The 22,055-nt window shown below is 35.0% G+C and overlaps 4 protein-coding genes across 6 annotated transcripts; 2 read left to right on the top strand and 2 right to left on the bottom strand.

Moving 5' to 3' along the window:
* The first annotated feature begins 551 nt into the window (after window positions 1-551).
* On the top strand, window positions 552-5,502 carry LOC116306313 (BTB/POZ domain-containing protein 6). Of its 2 annotated transcripts, none has more exons than XR_004198247.1 (2): window positions 552-2,947; window positions 4,153-5,502. XR_004198247.1 is itself a non-coding variant. In XM_031716346.1 (2 exons), the coding sequence occupies exons 1-2, from the start codon at window positions 673-675 to the stop codon at window positions 4,179-4,181; spliced, it is 1,284 nt and encodes a 427-aa protein (XP_031572206.1). In that variant the 5' UTR covers window positions 552-672; the 3' UTR covers window positions 4,182-5,502. The 2 variants fall into 2 exon arrangements, 1 of the variants encoding a protein (XP_031572206.1); XM_031716346.1 differs by having other exon boundaries at window positions 552-1,927.
* LOC116306314 (sn-1-specific diacylglycerol lipase ABHD11) lies at window positions 2,778-5,095 on the bottom strand. The gene is made up of 5 exons (XM_031716347.2): window positions 4,956-5,095; window positions 4,647-4,791; window positions 4,072-4,404; window positions 3,746-3,933; window positions 2,778-2,919 (listed from the first exon to the last, which is right to left on the bottom strand). The coding sequence occupies exons 1-5, from the start codon at window positions 5,072-5,074 to the stop codon at window positions 2,778-2,780; spliced, it is 927 nt and encodes a 308-aa protein (XP_031572207.1). The 5' UTR covers window positions 5,075-5,095.
* A 1,129-nt stretch (window positions 5,503-6,631) lies between the features above and the next one.
* On the top strand, window positions 6,632-13,096 carry LOC116306315 (ras-related protein Rab-35). Its single transcript, XM_031716349.2, has 6 exons — window positions 6,632-6,802; window positions 8,540-8,590; window positions 9,355-9,478; window positions 9,603-9,727; window positions 10,168-10,292; window positions 10,671-13,096. The coding sequence occupies exons 1-6, from the start codon at window positions 6,751-6,753 to the stop codon at window positions 10,818-10,820; spliced, it is 627 nt and encodes a 208-aa protein (XP_031572209.2). The 5' UTR covers window positions 6,632-6,750; the 3' UTR covers window positions 10,821-13,096.
* Window positions 13,097-13,592: 496 nt separating this feature from the next.
* Window positions 13,593-21,779, bottom strand: LOC116306309 (2-aminoethanethiol dioxygenase). 2 transcript variants are annotated; one of them, XM_031716341.2, is made up of 10 exons: window positions 21,650-21,779; window positions 20,027-20,223; window positions 19,855-19,908; window positions 18,669-18,727; window positions 18,362-18,467; window positions 17,851-17,908; window positions 17,702-17,740; window positions 16,988-17,028; window positions 16,767-16,821; window positions 13,593-16,061 (listed from the first exon to the last, which is right to left on the bottom strand). In XM_031716341.2, exons 1-10 carry the CDS (start codon window positions 21,746-21,748, stop codon window positions 16,032-16,034), a joined length of 738 nt encoding a protein of 245 aa, XP_031572201.2. In that variant the 5' UTR covers window positions 21,749-21,779; the 3' UTR covers window positions 13,593-16,031. The 2 variants fall into 2 exon arrangements, with proteins under 2 accessions (XP_031572201.2, XP_031572202.1); XM_031716342.2 differs by having other exon boundaries at window positions 17,702-17,742; window positions 17,856-17,908.
* Window positions 21,780-22,055: the final 276 nt, after the last annotated feature.

Raw genomic sequence — 22,055 nt, 5'->3', positions numbered from 1 at the left:
CTCCCGGTTATTTTTCTTGAATAAAGAGCTCAAGATGAAAATCAAACAAGCTTGACAGTCTTATTCCCATTTTGAAAGTTTGCAATTGAGTAAACTGGACGTCCATAAGAAGACCCACCGTCGAGTTGTCAGTTGCCTCCTTGTATATTGGGATTCTTAAAACACTTTAGTTTTCTTTGATCATTCCTTCATTTCAGTTTCATTTCAGCGTCCCCAATTAGTTGTATGAACTAAATACACCGACACTTACCTCTTTTACTCCGACGAAGGACTAGCGTCCGAAACGTCAGTAAGTTTTTTCATCTTTTCACGGTGTATAATTTATCCTTTTATCACTACTGTTTCATTAGAAACACCGACGCAGCTCACACTAGTTTTTTGCTAGTTATCTCTTCTTGACACTTAAATAAAGTTATTTATTAATTTATTTTTTCGTTTTTCCATCATGCTTTGTGCTAGAGATTTCTGCTCGTGCATCGCATATTACCTATTATTTCTTTCCTCCCCTTCCGCGACACAGGAAGCCCAAAAATAAAAGCGGAGCGGTAAAGGAGAAGGTCCAGGGACCGAAGGCCATATTGCATTTCACTTTGGAGTCCCTTTGGAGTTTATATTCGGTTATCGAAACTCTTAGACCCAATACGATAAACTTTTAAAGTAAAAAGCTTAACAATGGACTCCTCATTCTGGCAAACTACTCTTCCGAGTGTTAGAGATCGTAGTTTTTACGCTTTGAATAATTCTTTGTTCTGTGACGTCGAATTTTCTGTTGTAGACTCGAGCGGAGATAAGGTAAACATTCCTGTTCATAAATACGTATTGGCTATCAGTAGTCCAGTCTTCCAAGCCATGTTTTATGGACAGCTGGCTGAGACACGACAGGTTGTAGATCTACCAGACTGCACCAAGGAAGGGCTGGAAGAACTGCTTCATTATGTCTATACAGATGAGGTAAACTTGACAGAGAGCAATGTGATGGAAGTGATGCTACTTGCTGATAAATACATGCTGCCATTTCTTGTTGAGAGGTGTAATCACTACCTTAGGGAATCGCTTAAGCCAGAGGATGTCTTCACCGTTCTTCCCCAAGTTCAGAACACTGCCAACAAGAAAGCCTTCTATCTTTGTTGGGATATTATCGACACCTATACCCAACGAGCAGTCACTTCACAACCGTTTTTAAACATTTCTCGTGAACTGCTTTGTGAAGTACTTGCTAGAGAATGGCTGCATATTGAAGAGATTGATCTTTTTCATGCTGCTGATCGTTGGGCGTCGTTTCAAATCAAGAATAAGAAAAATCCTAAAGCGGAACTAGTAGAAGGGGGTAGAAAACGAAATGAACTGGGAGAGGAGGCGGTTCACCTTATCAGATTTCCAGTAATGTCACAGAAGGAATTTGCTTCTTATGTCCTGCCTAGTGACATTCTCATTAAAAGCGAAATCGTTGAAATTATGCAGGCTTTTAGCGGGATTGAGGCAAGACAGGAAGTGTTCAAGTGTGAAAGAAGAATAGGACAACACAAGGAAAGATGGTCAGAGGTGAGGTTTTGTCATGATGAGAGCAGTCTACAGCCAATGTCATTTCGTACACGTAAGATGTTCCTTGGTGAGACGAACATCCAGGGTCCTATTTGCATCGATTTACTGGTAAACAAACGTGTCTCTCTCGCTGGTGTCAGGTTAATTGGATTTCACAACCGTCAGTATCAAGTAAACATAGAAATTTATCGAGCCAATGACCCATATACTATCCTTTATCAAAGCATTGGCCACCAACATTATACGACTGGAGAAGAGTTGATAGATGGTTTATATCCTGGATTTACAGTGATGATTCACCCCCCTGTGAAGTTGGAACCAGATGTATGTTACACTATTGATGCTGATATAAGAGGACCTCCTTATCCTCAATGTGGACGAGTTGGTAAGAAGACTATAACTTGTGATGACGTAATAATAACTCTCATGAACTCCAGTCATGGCAGTGAAAATATTGTCAATAAGTTGCAGTTCCCTGCATTCCTTTTAAAATGGACTTGAATTATGCTGTGGGCATACCATTGTTGCATTTGTTGCATGCAGTATTGATGGTGACAGATTTGGAGGGTGTATAAGTAGCAATTTGTTTGCAAAAAAGCTACGACTTTTATATCGAAGAATACTTCATACTGCACTATATCAAAAAGTCACACTGCCTTGTGATAATTTGGTGTGTTTACATGATCTTCTACACAGGAAAACCATCTCAGAAATATTCTTACCTTGTGCAGCTTTTTACTACTCACTGCTTCTACTCAGAACCAGGATCCCTTTCATACAGTCCAACTTTAACTTTGGTTGAGCAGAATTAAAGACAAGCTGCTCAAAGGCTAGGTCAATCAGGCAACAAGAAAAACCTTGCCTTTCTTTAAAGTAGATTTACGGTATACATTAGCTAACTTGAAAGACTTGAGAAGGCAGTGATAGATATTAATGATTTTTTTTATGGAATGGATATTGTGTTTTTTTTTTTTCATTTTGAATTTTTACTGGCATAGATGCTACAACAAACTAATATTTTGAAAATATATTCTTAAGAAAGTTCTTACAAAATAAATGTATGATTTCTGGTTAATCTGATCTCTACAACCTCTATCTTAGAACCTCAAATTTGCCACAAAATTCATTTCTTGGTGTTTGGAAATTCCAAGAGATTCTTTTGTTTGGAAAAAAAATATCACCTCTCATGACCACTTCTTGCCCTCCTCTCTATAAAAATGTCAATCAATTCATTGTCATGGATACCGCATTAGAAAATCTTGAATTATTTCCATCAACTCTCTTGGTTTTTCTGCATGAACCCAGTGTCCACAGTCAGGGATGAAGGTGATTTCTGCTTTGGGAAACAGCTTGTAGATTATATCATAATCCTTTTCTCTGTGAAGAATACAGATAATAACATATTGTAAGTAATACTACTTTATTAGTCTAATTTGCTCAGCTATGTCAGCTAACCAAGAACACCTGTAATGCAGGCTATAAAGCTGACTTTACATGGAAGTGACTAGGAGAATATATATATATATACATGTATGTATTTGTCAAACTCATTAATAATTCATGAGGAAAACACAACAGAAATCACGACCGCGAAGAGTGTTGTAAATCTGATACAAAATTGTGTTCATTTGCATAAACTTTAAGTTGGATTTTCTTGGCCAGATTCACTTTAATTTTGAAAACTTTAGTGAAACACAAAGGAACTAACCTAGATGCTTGACAAGCGATCTACAGTATTTGTGTCCGTGTTGTATCTGATATACAAACTCTTGGCTATGCTTCAAGTTTGTATATTTGACACAACACGCCCACTCATACTGTATATATTACATACACTTGATTGCAGAAAGGTTGTAGTATACATTTATACATATATCTAATGAGATGCAAGATATCAAATGAGATGCAAAACTTAAAAAGTAGCTTATTTGGTCTTCCTTATCTTCTATTGTATCAGAGACACACGTATTGCACAAACTCAAGTTAAAAAATATTTTCCACAAAATGCTGTGGCTAAGCAATCATATTTAAGCATGTTTTAAATCCTGCATCTCATTTGATATCTTGCATCTCATTAGATATTTGTATAAATGTATACTACAACCTTTCTGCAATCAAGTGTAAATATATATATACACAATACTAATTATTAATGGCTTACAAATTCACATAAAATCCTTTTTTTAAACTTGAAACCACTTACTGAATATATCTTGATCTTCCTCCACCAATAAAAATGGCTTCTCCATTAAACTGTTTGTGTGGAAATTTTGAAGGAAAATCCATAAGATACTGCAAGTTATTATCAATAGCTTCCAAATTTATTCTCCACTTGTAACCTTCCTCTGATGGTATAAGATTGGTCAGGAAGAACTGTCTTAAAATTCGACTCTGAGGCGACAAAAAGAAAAGAGATGCATGTAAATAAGTAATATGGTAGAGTTCTTCAGAGCAGACCTGGATATATAAATAAAGAGTACATAAGTTAAAATTGAAGAACTCTAGAAAAACTAAGGTTTGGGTGCTTACATTAACAGTATTCATCATCATTTTTTCTGCATCTCTTTTACTCCTAATCTTACTCTGACCCATTTCCATTTTTGTCTTTAGATATCTCTGTATATCCTCATCTGAGATAGAAGGAGCTGGTGAACTATCGACGACAATGATTTTCTCAACCAGTTCAGGAAACGACAAGGCCATCGTCATGGCAACCTTGCCTCCCATACTGTGTCCAATTATTATCACCTTAGGAATGTCTAATTTCTGAATCAGATGTTTTGCATCCAGAGCCTGGACAAAGTAATTCATTTCAGGGTGGTGGTCGCTGTTACCATGGTTTCTTGCATCAATAGCAACTATCTATAAGAAATAAGAATAATTATTGACTGATATGAGTATAAAAAAACGTTTCCTGCCATGCAAATGTATGTGGCAATCATCATCTTATTTATACAGTGGAGACCTGTCATTTCAAACCCCAAATATCTTTCTCATCATTTCAAACTTGAGGCTGTGTTCCATTTAATGAATTACATAAAACCCTATTATCTGGTGTCCAGGAGGTTAGAGATAACAGGACACCACCATACTAACATGCATACCTCTCTGGATGTCTTCCGGTTCAATGCTTTAGCAATACTTCTCCAGTTCTTTTTAGCTCCAAATAACCCATGGCAAATAAATAAAGGTGGGTCTGGATCTGTGTCCTTTCCTTCAACTCTCACATATGCTAATCGCACTGGAGAACTATTATTATGAAAATAAAATTAAAAACAGGGCTTAAAGAGAGGTCTTAACATAGTGCTAGACTTTACCCTGGGCTAAAGGCGTCAAGTCCTGACTTGCTCAAGTCCTGATCAGCCCAAAGGCTGTTTCATTGAAGCATTATGTAATACAAAAATGTGCCATACCTCGTTATAAGACTTGACGATTGTCTCACAATATCGACATTTCGTAAGCTAACGTAGTTGATGTTCGATCTAGAAGAATTCAATATCGTTAGAGATATTTTACGAGTACTTCTAAACATTTTTGCAGTACATTATTGATGATTTTAACCCGGGGAAAATATAAAAGTTACAAGGCGTTCCTTGTTGGAAAAGGTAGCCTCGCCTTTATTGAAGCAGTCGACTGGGAAATCCCTGGAAACGAAAGTGGAATAAAAGGGAACAGAAATGAGAGAAATAATGTAGAAAAACTAAACGCTCATTTATAAATAATTTAAAAATTTGCTTAAATTTCGATATAGAATTTTTGTGTGTTTTTGCTGAGGCTGGTTAGGAAGTTAGAAGACCATAATTTGGGTAATCTGTGGTGGCCTCGTCTCCACTAGAAAAAACCCTGAAAAAAACTTATATCAACCAATGCAATATCTTTATAAATCCTACTCTTGATTACACTGTAATCTGGATAGACTTATTGTCGAAGTTTGTAAACGAATTAAAAATATTCCAACAACATAGTTTCCATCTTGATCCAAATTTAAACAAAAAAATTAATATAGATTTTTTGAAACATTCATCATAAAATTGCTAATTATGAATATTTAATTAAAAATTATGAGACAAAAGCTGCAAATTCGGCGTAAAAATGTTTTTGCGATCCACGATCCACTTAGCTGAAGTTCATTCCATTCCACGCATGCACGGTTCCTGATTTTCCAAAATAAAAAATCTCTCATAATTCGGAAATTAGAAGCAAAAATCAAATTTCAAAAGTTGAGAATGTTTTTGCTGTACATTAAGATTATTCGTACCCCTTCAAAAGTAGAAAATTCGGCGAAAATTTCGTGATCAAAAATTCAGCCAACCGACGTTCCGTCCTATCAACCAGTCTATACGATTCGTGATTTTCTCCAAAAAAACATCTCTTACAGTGTATAATTTATAACGAAAATTAATAATACATGATTTTATTTTCCAATTTGACCATTGATTTTCTGTTTTTAATAGTTAATGGGCTGCCTGTGGTGGCGCCTTTTTAGGGGGGCCCGTCAGAGAATAACCTTGCAACTAATATAATAATTATAACCCGAGGTTTAATCTGAGATCAGTTTTTCAACCAATCATTTAAGCAATGGTTTTTATTTTTACCATTTTTTGCTTTTTTTCCCCTAGGGTCTATGGGTATGGGTTACCTGTGGTTTCCTCCTTTCATGTTTCAGGAGCTCGTAACTAATAATAATTATGATAAGCTTCTCTCTGATCTTCGACGCTCTTAAGGCTCGTTTACACGAAGTCATTTTCTCTGCAAATTGTCTCGCAACAGCGTCGCGACACAAGTTGCAAGAGTGTCTCTACACATTCTACCTTTCGCAACGATTGCTGCAACCGGTCTCGCAACATCGTTCAAATTGCACTGTAGATTATGACGCGCTGCCGTGCAACTTGTGTCGCAACGCCCCGTTGCGACACAAGTTGCAGAAAAAATAGCTCCACGTAATCGCGCCTTTAATCTAATATCTTAAAAAATATAATAAAAAGTGTGATGTTTTATTAGTGTCACGGGTTGCCTGTGTTTGCCTCTTTTCAGTGTCTAGAAAGAGCATAGCCTGGTGACTAATGATCAGGCCCCACCTCGAATAGCTAAACCACGTGACGTGTTCGGTTGTCTTGTTGCTTCAAGTCACTTCCTGTGAGCACAGATTCTACATGGAAAAATTGTGAATTCTTCAAGTCTGAAGGCTTTTTAGACCGTGATTTAGATATGGCAAGGGACTACGATCATCTATTTAAGCTCCTTATTATCGGAGACAGTGGTAAGTGAAGAAAAATGGGTGATCAGGGCAAGGGAATGGGCGAAGGATTAGGGTCTTTGGTGGATGATTAGAACTCAAAATACTCAAACCACTGCGATAAACCGGCTGAAAACGATTGTTGCTGGCCTTCTGGCTCGATCTCCTGGTCCTGAACTGAATCAATTCAATGTTTCTTTCTTGGGAACTCTTCAATGAATATTTTATGTGAGTACCATCCGCACATAAGCCCAGGGTATGATTGGATCATATGTACAGATGTTTGTCCAAGGTATTGCAGTTTTATTGTTGAAGTGTAAACAAACTGCTTTCAAAATTATTCGTCTTTGTTGGTTCAGAGGGTATATTCACGTTCACGTCTTGTGAAAACATACACGTTATTTTTGTTTTTGTTTTTTTGTATTTTTTTGTTTTCGTCAGCATGATCCTAAAAGATCTCTCTTCACAACCATAAGAAGAAGTAATACTTCGAATGCGAAGTGTGTAATCTGTTGGATACAAGCTAATTACATTCAAACATTGATCATTACTTTTGTGAATGAAGTCGATCTAGGATTTTCTATAATATTCATACAATGTTCACCTAATTGTATTCACGGTATGACTCTAGGACTTTTTGATGGATTTTGATCCATAGATATCTTAGATTAGGTATTTCCAGGCATGATTCCAACTTAGCGTCACGTAAAAAAATTAGTGATGACGTAACAACACCATGATGTCGTACCTAGTAATAATCCATATATCCCTAATTTTATAACTATGAGCTAAATATTTAACTTCTATATCATTATTAATTATATTATTATTGATATTTGAACATTATTATACATAAATCTAACAAAGTTTGAGAGAAAAATTTGACAGAAACGTTTTGTTTATAAGGTTAATCATAAATATATTCTGACGTTGTACAGTAACTGTGCTATTTCATCGATCAGCATATATAAACTCTTTAAACCATAGAATACTAATTTAAATATATCACGTATTGTCTTATTGAATTTTATTATAGTGTTACTTAAAAGAGTGACTAATAACATAAGCTGTAATTACTATCATATAAAGTTTTCACTTTTATGTCACACTGAATAATGCATAAAGTTTTTGCACTTTGGCCAGCTAGATGTAATGTCATCTAAGTTTCACTATGTTTAAAGAAATACTGATATGGTATAAAGAATAGTTTTTGAATTTTTAATAATGTAAATGAATGTGTTGGATCTATAGAGCAATTTTTGTGTGTGTTTGTTTGATATGGAAATAACTGATGTAGTGAAAGGCTTAGAAAGTGCAAGTAGTTATAAAAACAGGAAATTTGAAATGATCCTCGGAGTTAAGCTAAAACTGTAGCTTCAGTGTCTTCAGTTCTCATATTACTAACTTAAGTGTGATACTTATAATAAGTTTACAGTCAGAGATTTTATTTAGAAAAACATTTTTTTCCTTTGTTTTAATTATTGTTGTTGTGTTAGAAGCACACATAGTGTGCGCTGGTAAGGCGTTGCCCTTTAATCAATGCGACCCAGGTTTAATTCCTCCTGTGCTTGGTGTCGTGTTTGAGTAGAATTTGTTGGTTCTCTCCTGTGCTTCAAGGGTTTTCCTCCAGGTTCTCCTCCCTCCACAAAAATCGACTTTCAAACTCCAGTTTGATCAGGAACTGAGACCACTAGATTGGAAACATGGCTCATTGCTTTATCTGTCATTATATCATTAATGCATCATTTGTCTATTCTGTAGGTGTTGGAAAAAGCAGTTTATTGCTTAGATTTGCAGATAATATGTTTTCTGGTAAGTTTTATTGGATTTTCTATTTGCTGTTCTATGATACCTAATATGTACATGTATTGTACATATTGTACATGTACTGTACATGTATATACACGTAATGAATGCATGCATAGAAAGCATGCTGGAATGTATATACACTGTAACATGCACTTGTGCCAGATTTAACTTTGATAAAGTACTTTTGTAAGACATGTTCTTGTAAACAAGTAAGGACCAATCTGTTAATAGTTAAGCACTTGTATATGATATCGTTTGTTATCTCAAAATCAATGGGTCCATACTTATTCCTTAGACATTTCATGCTTCAATGCTTGAGCAAAGAAATAGATAGAACGAATAATATAGACACAAGTATATGTATTTAAGGTTTACTTTACTTATTTTGTTTAAATTTACTTGCAAAAAATTTTTGTCCTGAGATTATGCAAGTTGACAATTAATTTGCACAATTTTTCATGACCATCTTTAAATCGATTAGTTTTTTTTTGATTGAATAATATTCACTTTACCAATATTTCAGGTATTTACAGCCTGGTTACTTGACTGAGTTTACTTACTGGCAAGCAATCAAAAATAATTGGCAGCAAATTATCTCATTATAGATTAAAAAGGTGTTGACATGTTTCTAGGAAAGATTATTTAATATGTGTAGTTGATAAAGTGATCAATGACATTTCATATTGTTACTATACGTGTAGTCAAAATAAAATACCAAAAATTCGTTGAAATCTAATATTTCTTTTCCTTGTTTGGGGTTATTTAAGGGTCTTATATTACGACCATTGGTGTGGACTTTAAGATAAGGACAATCACTATAGATGGAGAAAAAGTCAAATTACAAATCTGGGATACTGCAGGACAGGAACGCTTCAGGACTATTACATCAACGTAAGTCTAAGTCAGAAAGCATTTTTCTTGATATCTTAAACTATGATACTTCATCATGAAGCTTCAACTCCAACAGAAGAAACATAAATTTTATTAAATCTTGAAACAACCTATTATTTTTCAGATATTACCGCGGGACCCATGGTGTAATAGTCGTATATGATGTTACCAGTGCTGATACCTTTGTAAATGTGAAGCGATGGCTTCATGAAATTGATCAGAACTGTGATGATGTAACTAGAATATTGGGTAAGGAAAATCTGGATCTTTGCCACACACAGATTGAGGACATCAAAACCGTGAAAAACTGTTTAAAAAATTTTTAGTTATGAATAAGGAAATACAAAATGCGTGTGCATGCTGTGAGCATGCAAAGATTGGCAGAATTGTTAGGAGAAGCATGATGCATATTGGAGTGCTTTGCAACACTTGTTAAGTAATAGCCTGGGGCTTCAGACACGATTTTCAGAGCTCGAAATAGCGGCCTGCCAATGGTCAAATGACAGGCCAAATTTCAGGTTTGGCAGGCAAAAATAACGATGTGCTGCCAAATGAATAATAAAATGGCATGCAAAATTTACTGGAATGACCTCCTTTTACCATGCTCCTTTACTATGGCAGGCTAATATAAATTCCTATTTCGAGCCCTGGATTTCTCGAAAAAATATCTGTTGTTATGTTTATTCTAGTTGGAAATAAAAATGATTGTCCTGAAAGAAAAGTAGTAGAAACACAAGATGCACAGAAGTTTGGGGAACAAATGAATATTCAAGTGTTTGAAACAAGTGCCAAAGAAAATATAAATGTTGAAGAGGTAAGAAAAGACCCTTTTTTGAGTTCCAAATTACTGCTGTGTTTCTTGATTACAGACTGATTTACTCAGGCTTAGCCTTGATTTTGTGAAGAATATTCACGTGTTCCAGTCAAGGTCCGTCAAGTTTCAAAGTGTTTGTATTGTTGAAGTTGTGCATTCTTTACTTTACCGTTGGTATTTGTGAATATTTAGACACTGATTCAAGGCTAAACCTGAGTTAGTTAAATAGGATATAAAGTATATCCGGGTAAATTCTATGGCATAGTGTCTACTGCTAATTAATACACAGTATAGACACAAAAATAAATTCTTGGTCTGCTGCTGAAAGTAGTGACCCAACTAACTAAACGACATTTCTCTTTTACTTTCTCTTATCAGATATTTAATGCTATAACAAAAATGGTCTTAAAACAGAAGAAGGAGCAACAAGCGAAACAAAGCGATCAACCAAAAGCAATCAAAGTCAATGGAGGCAAAAAAACGGAAAAAGTTCTGTCTTATTTAGACTTTCGCTCGATAGCTGAATAGATAGATAACAGAATACAATACTCATATGTTCACTGAGAGGAATACTCCCAAAAGAACATAGTACCTTAGGACCACCAGAGTAACATCCAGAAGTGGCTATTAGTTTTTCAGTTCAGTGAAAAAACATGTGTTATATACAAAATATGAATAATTGTTGATTATGTGAATATTAGTTTTTGAGATTCTTACAGATGTTCATTACCATGCTAGAGTTTCAAATTAACTTTCTCTAGCTGGCATTTAAAAACAGGCAGTATAGACCCCTTGCAGCATGTCGAAATGCAGCTTCATCTGGGGGACAAAACAATAGGTTCCAATTCTCAGGAGATTGGGATTCTTTTGTTTTGTCCCCCAGATTGAGCTGCTTTGACGTCACATGCAAGTGGTGTATTGTGGATGAATGGTCAAGTGACTTTTTGGACCTTGTTCTCAATAACTTGTGTTTCTTGATTACAGACTCGTTTGTACAGGGCTAGCCTTGAGTTTGTGCAGAATATTCACGTGTTCCAGTCAAGGTCTGTCGAGTTTCAAAGTGTTTGTATTGTTGGAGTTGTGCATTCTTTACTTTACCGTTGGTATTTGTGAATATTTAGACACTGATACGTGGATAACCCTGTAGTCTGTAATCAAGGAACACAGCGGTAATTTGGAATTCAAAACTGGTTTATTATGTAGTAAGCTTGGGTATGGTGATACTTACAGCTGAGCACGAGTCAATATTGACTGTTGAAGTGATCCATTCAAACAACGTTTGATAAGTTGAGCAAGGTTGAGTGTGGTCAGTTGGTCTGCCATTCATGATTGACTGCACTGCTGTCTGTCACAATTCATCGATCCTTTGACCATAATTGCATAATTAATTTTGTGCTTGGTCAATTACTAAACCACGATAGATTAACCAGTGCCCAAATGCACTATCATACCTTCTTTTGGTACATTTCAGTCAAGCTATTTCCTTAGCATCTCTTAGTCCCATCAGCTTGATACCTTTTTGTTCCCTGACAAGGTCTTAAGGTGACTGCCTACTTTTGGAAAAAATATTAAACTTTTTTTAAAACTTCAATTTTCCAAATTGAAATTTAATGCTGATTCCAAATCTGGAAAGAAAAATTGGGTGTCCCAAGCTTGTTTTCGAGATAATCAGCATTTTAAATGGAAGCCTATGTGTGAGGTTTTGGAGCAAAAATTGTGCCACAGGAAGTGATTAGGAAAAAATTAAAATTTATAAGATAATAGTTATTTGCAGACTCTATGATTGCATGAATGAAAGCTAGTCAATCATTCTACAATAATACGTGGATATTTTCAACAAAAAGACAAAGAGATACATTGATTTGTCATATTTTGTAGTTTCGGTGCTCTTAAAAAATCTCAAAGTCAAAAAAAATTCCCTACAAAAATCTATTTTTTCATGTGTTAGAATATTTAACTTTTTCTAAAATGTTGATATAACCTAGATTTTTAGGAGTTTATTCAAGTAAACTATTAAGAAATAGAGTCCTGTGCAAAATTTGAGGGTTTTGCCCTGTTGAAGCTCAAAACGCATATGGTTCTTCAATAAAATCTTGTAGATTTTTCAGCGGTTTTTGGGCGCGCGCTCATCATGGGCTCAAATCGAACGTTCAAAAGTAGGCAGTTGCCTTAAAATGCCTTATCAATGTCCACAATGTCCTTATGAAGATCCTTTGTGTTACATGACCATGTTGTCATGACTACAGGTTGTTTAGTTTGAACAACACTGCTTTTAATCACTTTTTAGGGGATTGACTTTACTTTATTGTTGTTTGCTTTCTTTTTGATAACACTTACACATCAGGTCACTTATTCCTGTCCAGGATTTTTCATTAAGTTTCGAAAAAAATATGAGGTCATAAACTAGCCAGAGAGTCTATTGTAAGGGAACATTTTACCAATTATTAAGCTATTTACTTGTATGTGAATGGGAAGCATTGCATATGGCCCTACCAGCCAGTATTTCAGAGCTTCTCAATCATGTTGGAAATGGTAGGATTTTCTGTTGCGACAAAATAGATTTTTGGTTGACGTCAATCAAAGTGTTTCCATGTCATTGTCAGAAAACCGAAAGCTTTGAAGAGCATATGCACTGACTATCAAAATGTCATGAAAACATCTTGATTGGCATCCACCAAAACCTACTGTACTTTGTTACGACTAAAAATTCTGTAATTTCTTGCATGTGATTGAAAGATGTGATGTAAAGGTCGAACACAGGCTATAAATAATTAAGTTAACCTTTAGAAAAGGTTTTTGTCAAATCATTGTCCTTACTTTAAGTCCCCTTTTCTGGAGATATAGCTACTCTTGCCTATTTATTACTCCTTGCTTTTAAAGATTCTCAGTAATATTATCAATATTCTCAAATAATTATTAATACTATTAAATAATATTAATACTATCAAAATTCATATTGATTAATAATTTACCGTCCATCACATGACCATTTAAAACTCTGCCTGGTAGAACACTGGTCTCAAATTTGTAAAGTAAATTCAATTTTAAATAAAACAATGCTTAAGAAGGAGAACAATTACAAGGTTGGAGGGGGATAGTAAGCCAGGGACAGAGGGTGAGAGGGGATGGGAGGGGAGGGGAGGGTGGGATGGGAGAGAGCAAAGATGCAAGAAGGAAGAAGAGCGTCCAAAGCAAAAGGGTATAGACTTTTCCACAACTTTCTGGCTAGTTCTGATATATTTTTGTTTTTCATAAGAATCTTTAGTTTACACGTCTTTAAAAATAAAACAAGACAAAAACTAGAATATTTTTTCCTTTTATTTATTTCAAAGTTATTTTCTTTTATTTTATAAGCTTCATCTTTGACTGTGTATTGCAAACTGTAACATGGCATGAAGAAGGGCTTTCAAGGCAGCCATTTTTTATATACATAAAATGCTCAAGTCTCATTTAGTCACCATTTAAACTTGTATCTTATACCATAGAGAAACTAGAAGTTATCAGCTGAGAGCTCGAGTGAGATACAGATCCAGGACCCCATGTTAACTATGGGTATCTAGATACACCTATTTCAAAAACAGTTTTCGGGGCAAAAAGTGAAAAACGTGACTACTAGCTAGTGAATTTGATGAATAAAGCAATATCCCCATATCTAGATGGAAAAAAAGTTGAGTATATTCATTAAAATGATCTTCAAATTGCTTGATTACACCAGACATGAGTGCATATACCATACACGTGTCTGTGAAAAAGCTAACAAAATTGTACAACTCCTTAATTTGTCTACTGACACGCCTACTTTTGTCACTGTCTCGGATCTAGCACATTACCAGTAAGGTATGCAATGTAATACATGTAACAAAAGTAGACGTGTCAGTAGACAAATTAGGGTTTGGTAGCGAGACAAATTTTTGGCATGTCGCCACAGTTCAGTGAGATCTGTAGTAAATCCTGATGAGTGCTACTAAGATGTTTTTCCTATTTCTGCATACATGTCATCCCTTGAGAGTAAGATTCATTTAGGAATTAAAAGTCACGTCTGTTTGAGATTGCACTTTCTATGTTTTCCCATTTCAGCTTCATGTGTCATCCTCCTGGCAACAAGATCATTAATTTTTGTTGTAGTTGAACCTATATTCATGTGTCTTCTCATGCACAATCATTAAACACAGAAATAATACTCCAGGGAATGACTGTCTGAAATGTGTAAACATTACACCTAAGGTACTAAAAAGTTCTATGACTGCACAACAATAATTACTTAGGTTCCATACCAGTTTGCAGAGCTTTTTATCAACTAGATATCTTAAAACTAACTTTTTTAAAAAGTTCGTTCTATGACTGCACAACAATAATTACTTAGGTTCCATACCAGTTTGCAGAGCTTTTTATCAACTAGATATCTTAAAACTAACTTTTTTTACAAGGGTATCAATGTATGCTTTGAAGTAATGTCTCCCTATAGACTATTGAAGTGTGTGAGCTCTTGACTGTACTATCTTGCTTTAGATTCTACATTTTGATAGTAATAATATAATAATTTTATCAGAGAGATTTAGTAGTTCGATGGCCAGCCAGAACTTTATTATTTAAAAAAGTTTTTTTTAAAATTAAGTTGGAGAACCAAGAAAAGAACAGAAGAGATGTGATAAGATGTATAAATTATTATTATCGAATAGTAATACTTAACTTTTTCTTAAATTATTTTAAAATATACAACCTGGTGAGTGAGGTTCTGTTGTAAACCAGGGCTAAAACAACAGCAGCTGCTGATCAATAGTCAGACATTACGATTGCCACATCACTGGTCAAGAAGGCCTGTGTAAGACGCATTTGACTGAAAGACTACCATCGTTGACCTGCCATATTTTTAGCCCTAGTGACAATATTATGAATAAACCTCACTTGATTTAATATGCAGCTACTCCAACAGGGAGATAACTTAATGGTTAAACTCCCGATAGGGGCAGTTTCAAGCTTAAGAGGGCCCCAAGTAGGTTCAATGTAGGTAAGATCTTGCAAGGGGCTAAAGGTTTTGTTAGATATGTATGAGGTGGGGCAGCTCAGACTACCCTTAAACCTCAACCTTCCAAGAAATTTTTGTTATTTCTAAGAGAGTAAGAGCTAAATGAAATTATGAGAGGTAAGTCTGTAGATGTCATGTTGATTGATAGATAATGAAAATAAACCAACTGAAGTAAAATGTTTTGTCAGATTCAATGAACATGACAAGTACAATAACCAGCAGTAATTATTCAAAGTTGACACGAGGGTGCCTTCAATTCCACCTCATTATGCAGGGCTAAAATAATGGCCGCTCAATGTCCAGAAAAGATGACTTGACCACATCACACTGATCAAGCTGTGAACATTGAATGTGACTTGTCAAGAAGACCAGTCTAAGAGAAGTGTCGCTGGATATGTGCCGATTATTGGCCAGACATTTTTTATTGACCAGACATTTTCTATTGACCAGCCATTATTTTTTGCACTGTAATTAGTGTTTCATGCCCCAAATTTCTCTAACTTTTCTTCCACCTTTTAAGGCTTTCAACATGCTTTGATTCCTTTATAAGTTACTTCAAAACTTATAATTTGGCTATTATATCATTTCATTATAGTCCATTAACTGTCTGTCATACACGGCAGGTGTAATCACGCTTGGTCATCCTCATGTTTTACGATACCCCTCTGATTGACATGCCATCAATGTCAGACACCACCCTCAAAAGACTGGAATCACAACTCTATATCTGGTCCCATGTATTTCTGTGAAAGAAGTTGTTAAAGACAATAAGGCCCCGTCCAAACGTATCCGGAAATTTTTGTATCCGCAAATTATTTTTTTCGGATACGAAAATGTTTGCATCCACACCCAGCGTATTCGAATTGTTTTCACCGTCCACATGTATCCGTTTTCATAAAATTTGCAGATACGGACACAAAAATTTGCGGACACGTGTGGACGCAACCCGTATCCACAAAAAAAAATTTGCGGATACAAAAATTTCCAGTCTAGTGACTTCCGTTGTATTAAGAAAATGACAAAGGAAAAATTCAAGTGATTACATTTTTTTTCACTGAACGATATTGTTCTGCACTATCTAGCCTCTCATACTAGTGAAAACGTTTTCATTTGTTTCCACGTGAACACAGGATAGTCTGTCGCTAGTCATTGCAGAACAATAGTTATTCAAATTGGTCACTTTATTTGGATTTGGTGTACACCTACTTGCAAAAACTTTGTCATACAATATTAGAACATTAGTGATTTAGTGAGAAAGGAATACAGAAAATGTTCAGCTTCAGTGATCTTCTTTTGTTTTTTTAATAATTTATAATTCCTATCCCACTAAATGGCTAATGTTCTATTTTCGTATGACAACGTTCTTGCAAGTAGGTGTACGTAATTATAGCATTATAGCAGTTCAAGCCATACGGCATGCACAACATGATTTTGATGATGATATTTACCTGTGAATCACAATAAAAATCTCTTGGAGCATTTACTGGTATCAGCCATCTTATCCTTGAACAATAAGAAACGTGGATTGCATTTTACTACAGTATGGCAAATGTGTTACACTTATCTTGACAATGTTCAATCATTTTAATTATTGATATCCACGGCATACTTTTAGATGCAAGTATGATAATTAGAACATTAGTTAAGGTGTTCATTATCAGTTAGGTACCTGTCCTTGTCATCGCCATTTTCCAACAAATCACTATTTTCCTGTAAGAAAAGACGACTCAAATTAACTTATGTTTAATGGGGTCAAAGGAGCGCCCTCTACCCCCTCTTACTATCAGTGCTCCTTTTTGCAGGTATTTAAAGCTAATTAAAGCTACACAGGACAGAGAAAAATTGGAAACAGACACGGAGTTCCTTAGGATCAAACTATGGACCTCTAGCTCTGAAGGCCGCACACTAACCTACTGAGCTACACCTGCTCCTAAGGTTGTAAGTAGTCTTTGGCCATTCTAAGGATGGCATTACAGTTCATTGTGGGGCTGATTTAGAGGACAATATAGATGTCATCTAGGAAATATGTCCCCTTAAACAGCCCCAAAATGCGCTGCAATGTCAACTTGGCCCAGCTTTTTCCTCAATCACTGTCATTTTGCCCTAGCTATAACTATCTATTCAGATTCAATAGGCCTTATTTGTGGCGTGACAATGTTTTCCCAATTCAGCGTGACGAACCTCCAGAGGACTCATATTCTTTCGTTGTTACTCTTCGAAAAATTCATGAGTATCCCAAAGGATATGAAAGGAATAACGATGACATCCCAATGAGTTTCAAAATAATAGCTCTTCATTCCCCCAGAGGTTTGTCACACTGAATTGGGAAAACATTGTCACACCATGAATAAGGTCTATTGATATACCAAGCTAACACACATACCAGTGGATCACAGTCTTTATAATAAGTACAATCTCTATCCTATATAAAGCACAATAGAAATAAAGTAAAAAATATATCAGAAATGAGAATATAAAATCTAAAATAATTCGCAATCAGTTTTATTCAAAAATATTAGAATAGATCAGTACTATCTTGTCTGGTTCATAGGGTGGTGCTAAAATGTCCAAGAACGCTGTAGGACCTGGACTAAAAAAAAAGAAATAAAGGAAAGATGAGAAGAATGAAAACTTACAGTGTGACTACTATAAACAGGGCCACTTAGACAGCGAGAACAAATCAAATTGTAGAATAAAAACAATACATTCCACTTTGGGTAGTGGAGCCAATCAGAAAGCAGCAGAAAACAATAGCCTTTCAACATATCTTTTTATTCCCACAAGAAAATGACGATGGTTATCTAGTTGTTTACATGTAATATCAGGGTCAAACTACAATTTTCATGCAGTCTAGATTTCTGATTGGCTCAACTGCCCAAAGTTGGAATGTATTGTTTTTCTTCTACATTGTAATTGGTTCTCTAATTGGTCTAAATGGTGTAAATGGCCCCAGTTACATTAGATGCACTGTAATGCCACAGTCACACAATTTAGTGGTAGCATTCAGGAAAATACAAAGTGTGAAGATGTCTGTAAGCCTTACACTGCATGAACTGAATGATAGTTGCCAGTCTTTGGAGAAAGGATGCATGTTCCTCCCTCGGCATCAAATGTGTAATCAGTAGGTGATTGACATCTGATTGGCTTCCCTAGAAATATAGAAACGATTAATCTTACTAACTACTTAAATGTATGTCAAGAAATGATGTACTTTACTCATGTGCAAATCCCTTCCCCTCCCCCCCCCCCCCACACACACTCCCCCCCCCCCCCCCACACACATATTAAAGAGAGGGATATAGAGAGAGTCAAGCCAAAGTAAAACATGTCAGCAGCAGCACAACACTCACTTTGAATCAATCCATGGCCATTAAAGGGTTGATGAACTTGCTTGTCATCATCATTTGACCTTTAGGTAACAAATTAAAATATATATCAAAAATTAAAACATTTCTTCTACGTGTAATTTGATATATTTTTATTATTATATAGATATTGATGAAATACCAGGTTTTCTCTAGTGTCGAAAACTTGATATCTTTTACCAGTGGAAGATACCATATCTTTCACACGTGAAGATATCGCTGTTGACATAGTAACGTATTTTAATTAAGAATTTTTGAGCTTTTGTTTTATTTATAAGTTTCATCGATATCTATATAATAAACAGAACATTACGTGGCCGCTTGGAGATACGAATTTTATGTTCTCGTGTTCAATTTAGATATCAATTGAACACTCGAAAATAAAATTCGTATCTCTGCGCGCCCATGTAAAATCCTCTATACATCTAAGCTTTCGGGCTACTTTGCCCATTGTAAGGGATTGAATGAAATTACAAATCTAGTTAGTCAGTTATAGTGAAAGAAAACAATATGCAACACTTAACTGTGCACGCTCAATGTTAAACACCATGCGCATGCACAGAAACTATAGAACATTCTATTTCTATTGAAATATAGTTAAATCAGCTGATCTTTTTATTATAGACTTATGTATTATTTATTATGTATTTGCACACTTCTATGCGCAGGCTTTTTGCAGTCAAAACAGCTTTCACATGGATTATTTGATAGAACTAGCCAGTTTTGTATCAAAATGTGTACTAGGTTTGATGTACAAATGCCGTGTATAAAAGTATGTGAATACATTATTGCTGGTCATATACTTTTACACGTCATGCTGTAATCCTGTACCAACACTCATACATTATATTCTTTGCAGAAAATGTTTATGAAATTGCTATCAAGTGACAACACCCACCATCAAGCGTTGGTCTGCAACACTAGGTTGACAAAACCTTACTGACAACTCATTATCAAATGAATTGATTAATAACGGCATCATATATAACCAGATATTGTATGTCTATATAGACCCCTTGCATTGATTTTCTAGAGGAATTGTTCTGGGAGACAAAACAATAGGCCGTCTTTTCTTATGTGAAAAAAATCATTGTTTTGTCTCCCAGTACTATTCCTCTCTGGATTTTTAGTGCAAGGGGACCGTCAATATAATGGACTAATTAGTACTTACCCAACATTCCAGAGATTATAACTTCTGATTCGTAATTTGCCATAGAGAACTTTACTGCACATAAAACAAAACAACCATATACATGAGTATAAGAAAATGTTTGAAAAATACTACAAGGAAGTTATATACTTTTTTAATGGAATATGAAGGTTGGTAAATATATTACACTTACCATAAGCCATACATTCCTGGATGGTCATGAAGAGGGATTTCACAGCCTTTTTTAACAATAAAAACACCCATAGAGAAATAAGGACATTCATAGATACCGATATGAGACACTGGTGCTCCGCTTGGGTGCTTGATTATGTTCCCAGACTCTTCATTGGGTACTTCTAGGTTGATGTCCTCGGCAGTAAGATTATCTAGCTGTGTATCAAGAGTATATACATTACTATTATTATATATACCTAATTAAAAAAACGTTGTCAGGTTCAAAAACAGGTTATATCATCAAAGCTGAGACCGAAGAAGAGCATGGGAAGAAAAACAATTCTGCTAATTTCATGCGTATTGCAGTTTTCCCTTCCTGTGCACAATTTATGCATCATGGCTTTGGCATGTTGTTAATCTAGGTCGACCAACTTTGATCTACAGTGCATTTTACATGTCTATATGCAAATATAACACACATTTTAGAGTACCCAAAATCCTTTTCGGTCTTAGCTTCGATGATATGACCTTCTCGAAAATGACAGGTGTATACAGAATAAATGTTACATAGAGTGGTTATATGGATTGTCTTGGTGAAACTTTAATCTTTATAATTTTATTCAATTATTTTTAACAGACCAAGATATGTTAAGGAAAACTATCACTGTTTTCATTGCTATGCATAGACTGATTGAGACAAGATGCAACAGGTTATTGGGCAGTAGACTACCGCCAATCAAATAAATTGTTAGTCGACCTTTCCCATGTACCTTGTTTATGTATTTTTAAAAATTAGACCTGAGGTGGAATGGCCTGAGGGCGAAAGGTCTAGATCTAACTGTTAATTAACTGTTAATCAGCTCACAGCAATAAAAACTGTGGGAAGTAGCTATTACGTTGCAATTATCTTTTCACCTCAAAGAGGTTAAGATTATTCTCATGTTAGATGCTTGAATAAACAGCTTATTGTCTCAACATAATCAATATTTACAATTATTTCAACAATTTCTATTGTTACGGTTAGATGTTCTGTTGAAAAACGATTAACTTCTCATTATCTTTACACGCATGTATAAACAAACCCCAGAAAAATTACTAGAGTTTTTCTTAAATAGATTCAAAGCATTAAAAAGCTTTTGAGATTATGAAACTCGACAAATACATAAGCCTTAAAGGAAATTCATAAAATTAATCACAAAAATGTTTTTAAAGATATCTTTTAACGTTTTGTTCATAATATTTTTTGTAGATTTTATATTAAGTTATTATAAAATTATGGAATGTTACATTAATTAAATAAAGCATCAAACAAGTTCGATATCAGATTCAGAATATCGCGTTGTTTAGAAGAAAACATGTGTTCACCAAACTAATTTCAAGACGATCAGTCATCTGGGGTCCCAAAGAATGATACAAGCCGAGTCTATGGGAGGTCTAGGTCAAATAATCTTTAAAATCGATTTAAAACACACATAAAAACACCGCTTTATTCTTCACGTTGTCATTAAAGTTGTTCTAATCACTGTTATTTTTTTCGTACGTGACTCGATGCACGTAACGAAAATCACCTCGGAAATCAGGCCATAAAACTCGAATCTAATCCCAGAATGCTATCATATCGAGAGATAACGGTACCACTTACCAGGTTTTTCAGTATTTCGAAATTGGTGGGGAAAGTAGGGGATTCTTTGGTTCTAAAAGTTATAAACGCTTGTTTTGCAAGTCTTTGTATGGCAGCCATTTTGGAATGATTTTATACTAGTGCTATTCTCCCTTGTGGTCACGCGGCTCAACCTGGACGAGACTGGACTGATCAGAATTATTATTATACATTGTTAGTACATATTGATAATATTACAGTAATAATAATTTTAATATTAAGTTGAAGTTAACTTTTATAACTTCTTAAAAAAAGATTTTAAATTTAAAAAAATACATTGTGCCTGATTTGTTGAATAAAATTTCAAGCATAAGTATTTCATTGGCCCTCTAATGAAGAAGACTGCATGCATCATTTGAACTATTTTTAAAAATGATATTATTATTTA

The sequence above is a fragment of the Actinia tenebrosa genome, unplaced genomic scaffold, assembly GCF_029948245.1.
Source record: "Actinia tenebrosa isolate PJP-AT-01 unplaced genomic scaffold, QUT_ActTen_1.0 PGA_scaffold1__47_contigs__length_23844297, whole genome shotgun sequence".
In the NCBI taxonomy this organism is placed as follows: Eukaryota; Metazoa; Cnidaria; class Anthozoa; order Actiniaria; family Actiniidae; genus Actinia; species Actinia tenebrosa.
Note: the sequence above shows the minus strand (reverse complement) of the source record. Positions and strands in the feature narration are given on the sequence as shown.

Excerpts from the sequence above, each read along its gene's own strand:
- LOC116306309 (XM_031716341.2), bottom strand. The coding sequence starts at position 21,748 with ATGGCTGCCATACAAAGACTTGCAAAACAAGCGTTTATAACTTTTAGA. Across the intron at positions 16,822-16,987 it reads AATGGCGATGACAAGGACAG|GATAAGATGGCTGATACCAG; the intron begins GTACCTAACTGA and ends TTATTGTTCAAG. Across the intron at positions 16,062-16,766 it reads ATTTTTATTGTGATTCACAG|AAATACATGGGACCAGATAT; the intron begins GTAAATATCATC and ends CTTCTTTCACAG.
- LOC116306313 (XM_031716346.1), top strand. The coding sequence starts at position 673 with ATGGACTCCTCATTCTGGCAAACTACTCTTCCGAGTGTTAGAGATCGT. Across the intron at positions 1,928-4,152 it reads TCCTCAATGTGGACGAGTTG|ATATCTCTGTATATCCTCAT; the intron begins GTAAGAAGACTA and ends TTTTGTCTTTAG.
- LOC116306315 (XM_031716349.2), top strand. The coding sequence starts at position 6,751 with ATGGCAAGGGACTACGATCATCTATTTAAGCTCCTTATTATCGGAGAC. Across the intron at positions 6,803-8,539 it reads CCTTATTATCGGAGACAGTG|GTGTTGGAAAAAGCAGTTTA; the intron begins GTAAGTGAAGAA and ends TCTATTCTGTAG. Across the intron at positions 9,479-9,602 it reads TTCAGGACTATTACATCAAC|ATATTACCGCGGGACCCATG; the intron begins GTAAGTCTAAGT and ends ATTATTTTTCAG.
- LOC116306314 (XM_031716347.2), bottom strand. The coding sequence starts at position 5,074 with ATGTTTAGAAGTACTCGTAAAATATCTCTAACGATATTGAATTCTTCT. Across the intron at positions 4,792-4,955 it reads TCGTCAAGTCTTATAACGAG|TTCTCCAGTGCGATTAGCAT; the intron begins GTATGGCACATT and ends TCATAATAATAG. Across the intron at positions 3,934-4,071 it reads TGATGATGAATACTGTTAAT|AGTCGAATTTTAAGACAGTT; the intron begins GTAAGCACCCAA and ends TTGTCGCCTCAG.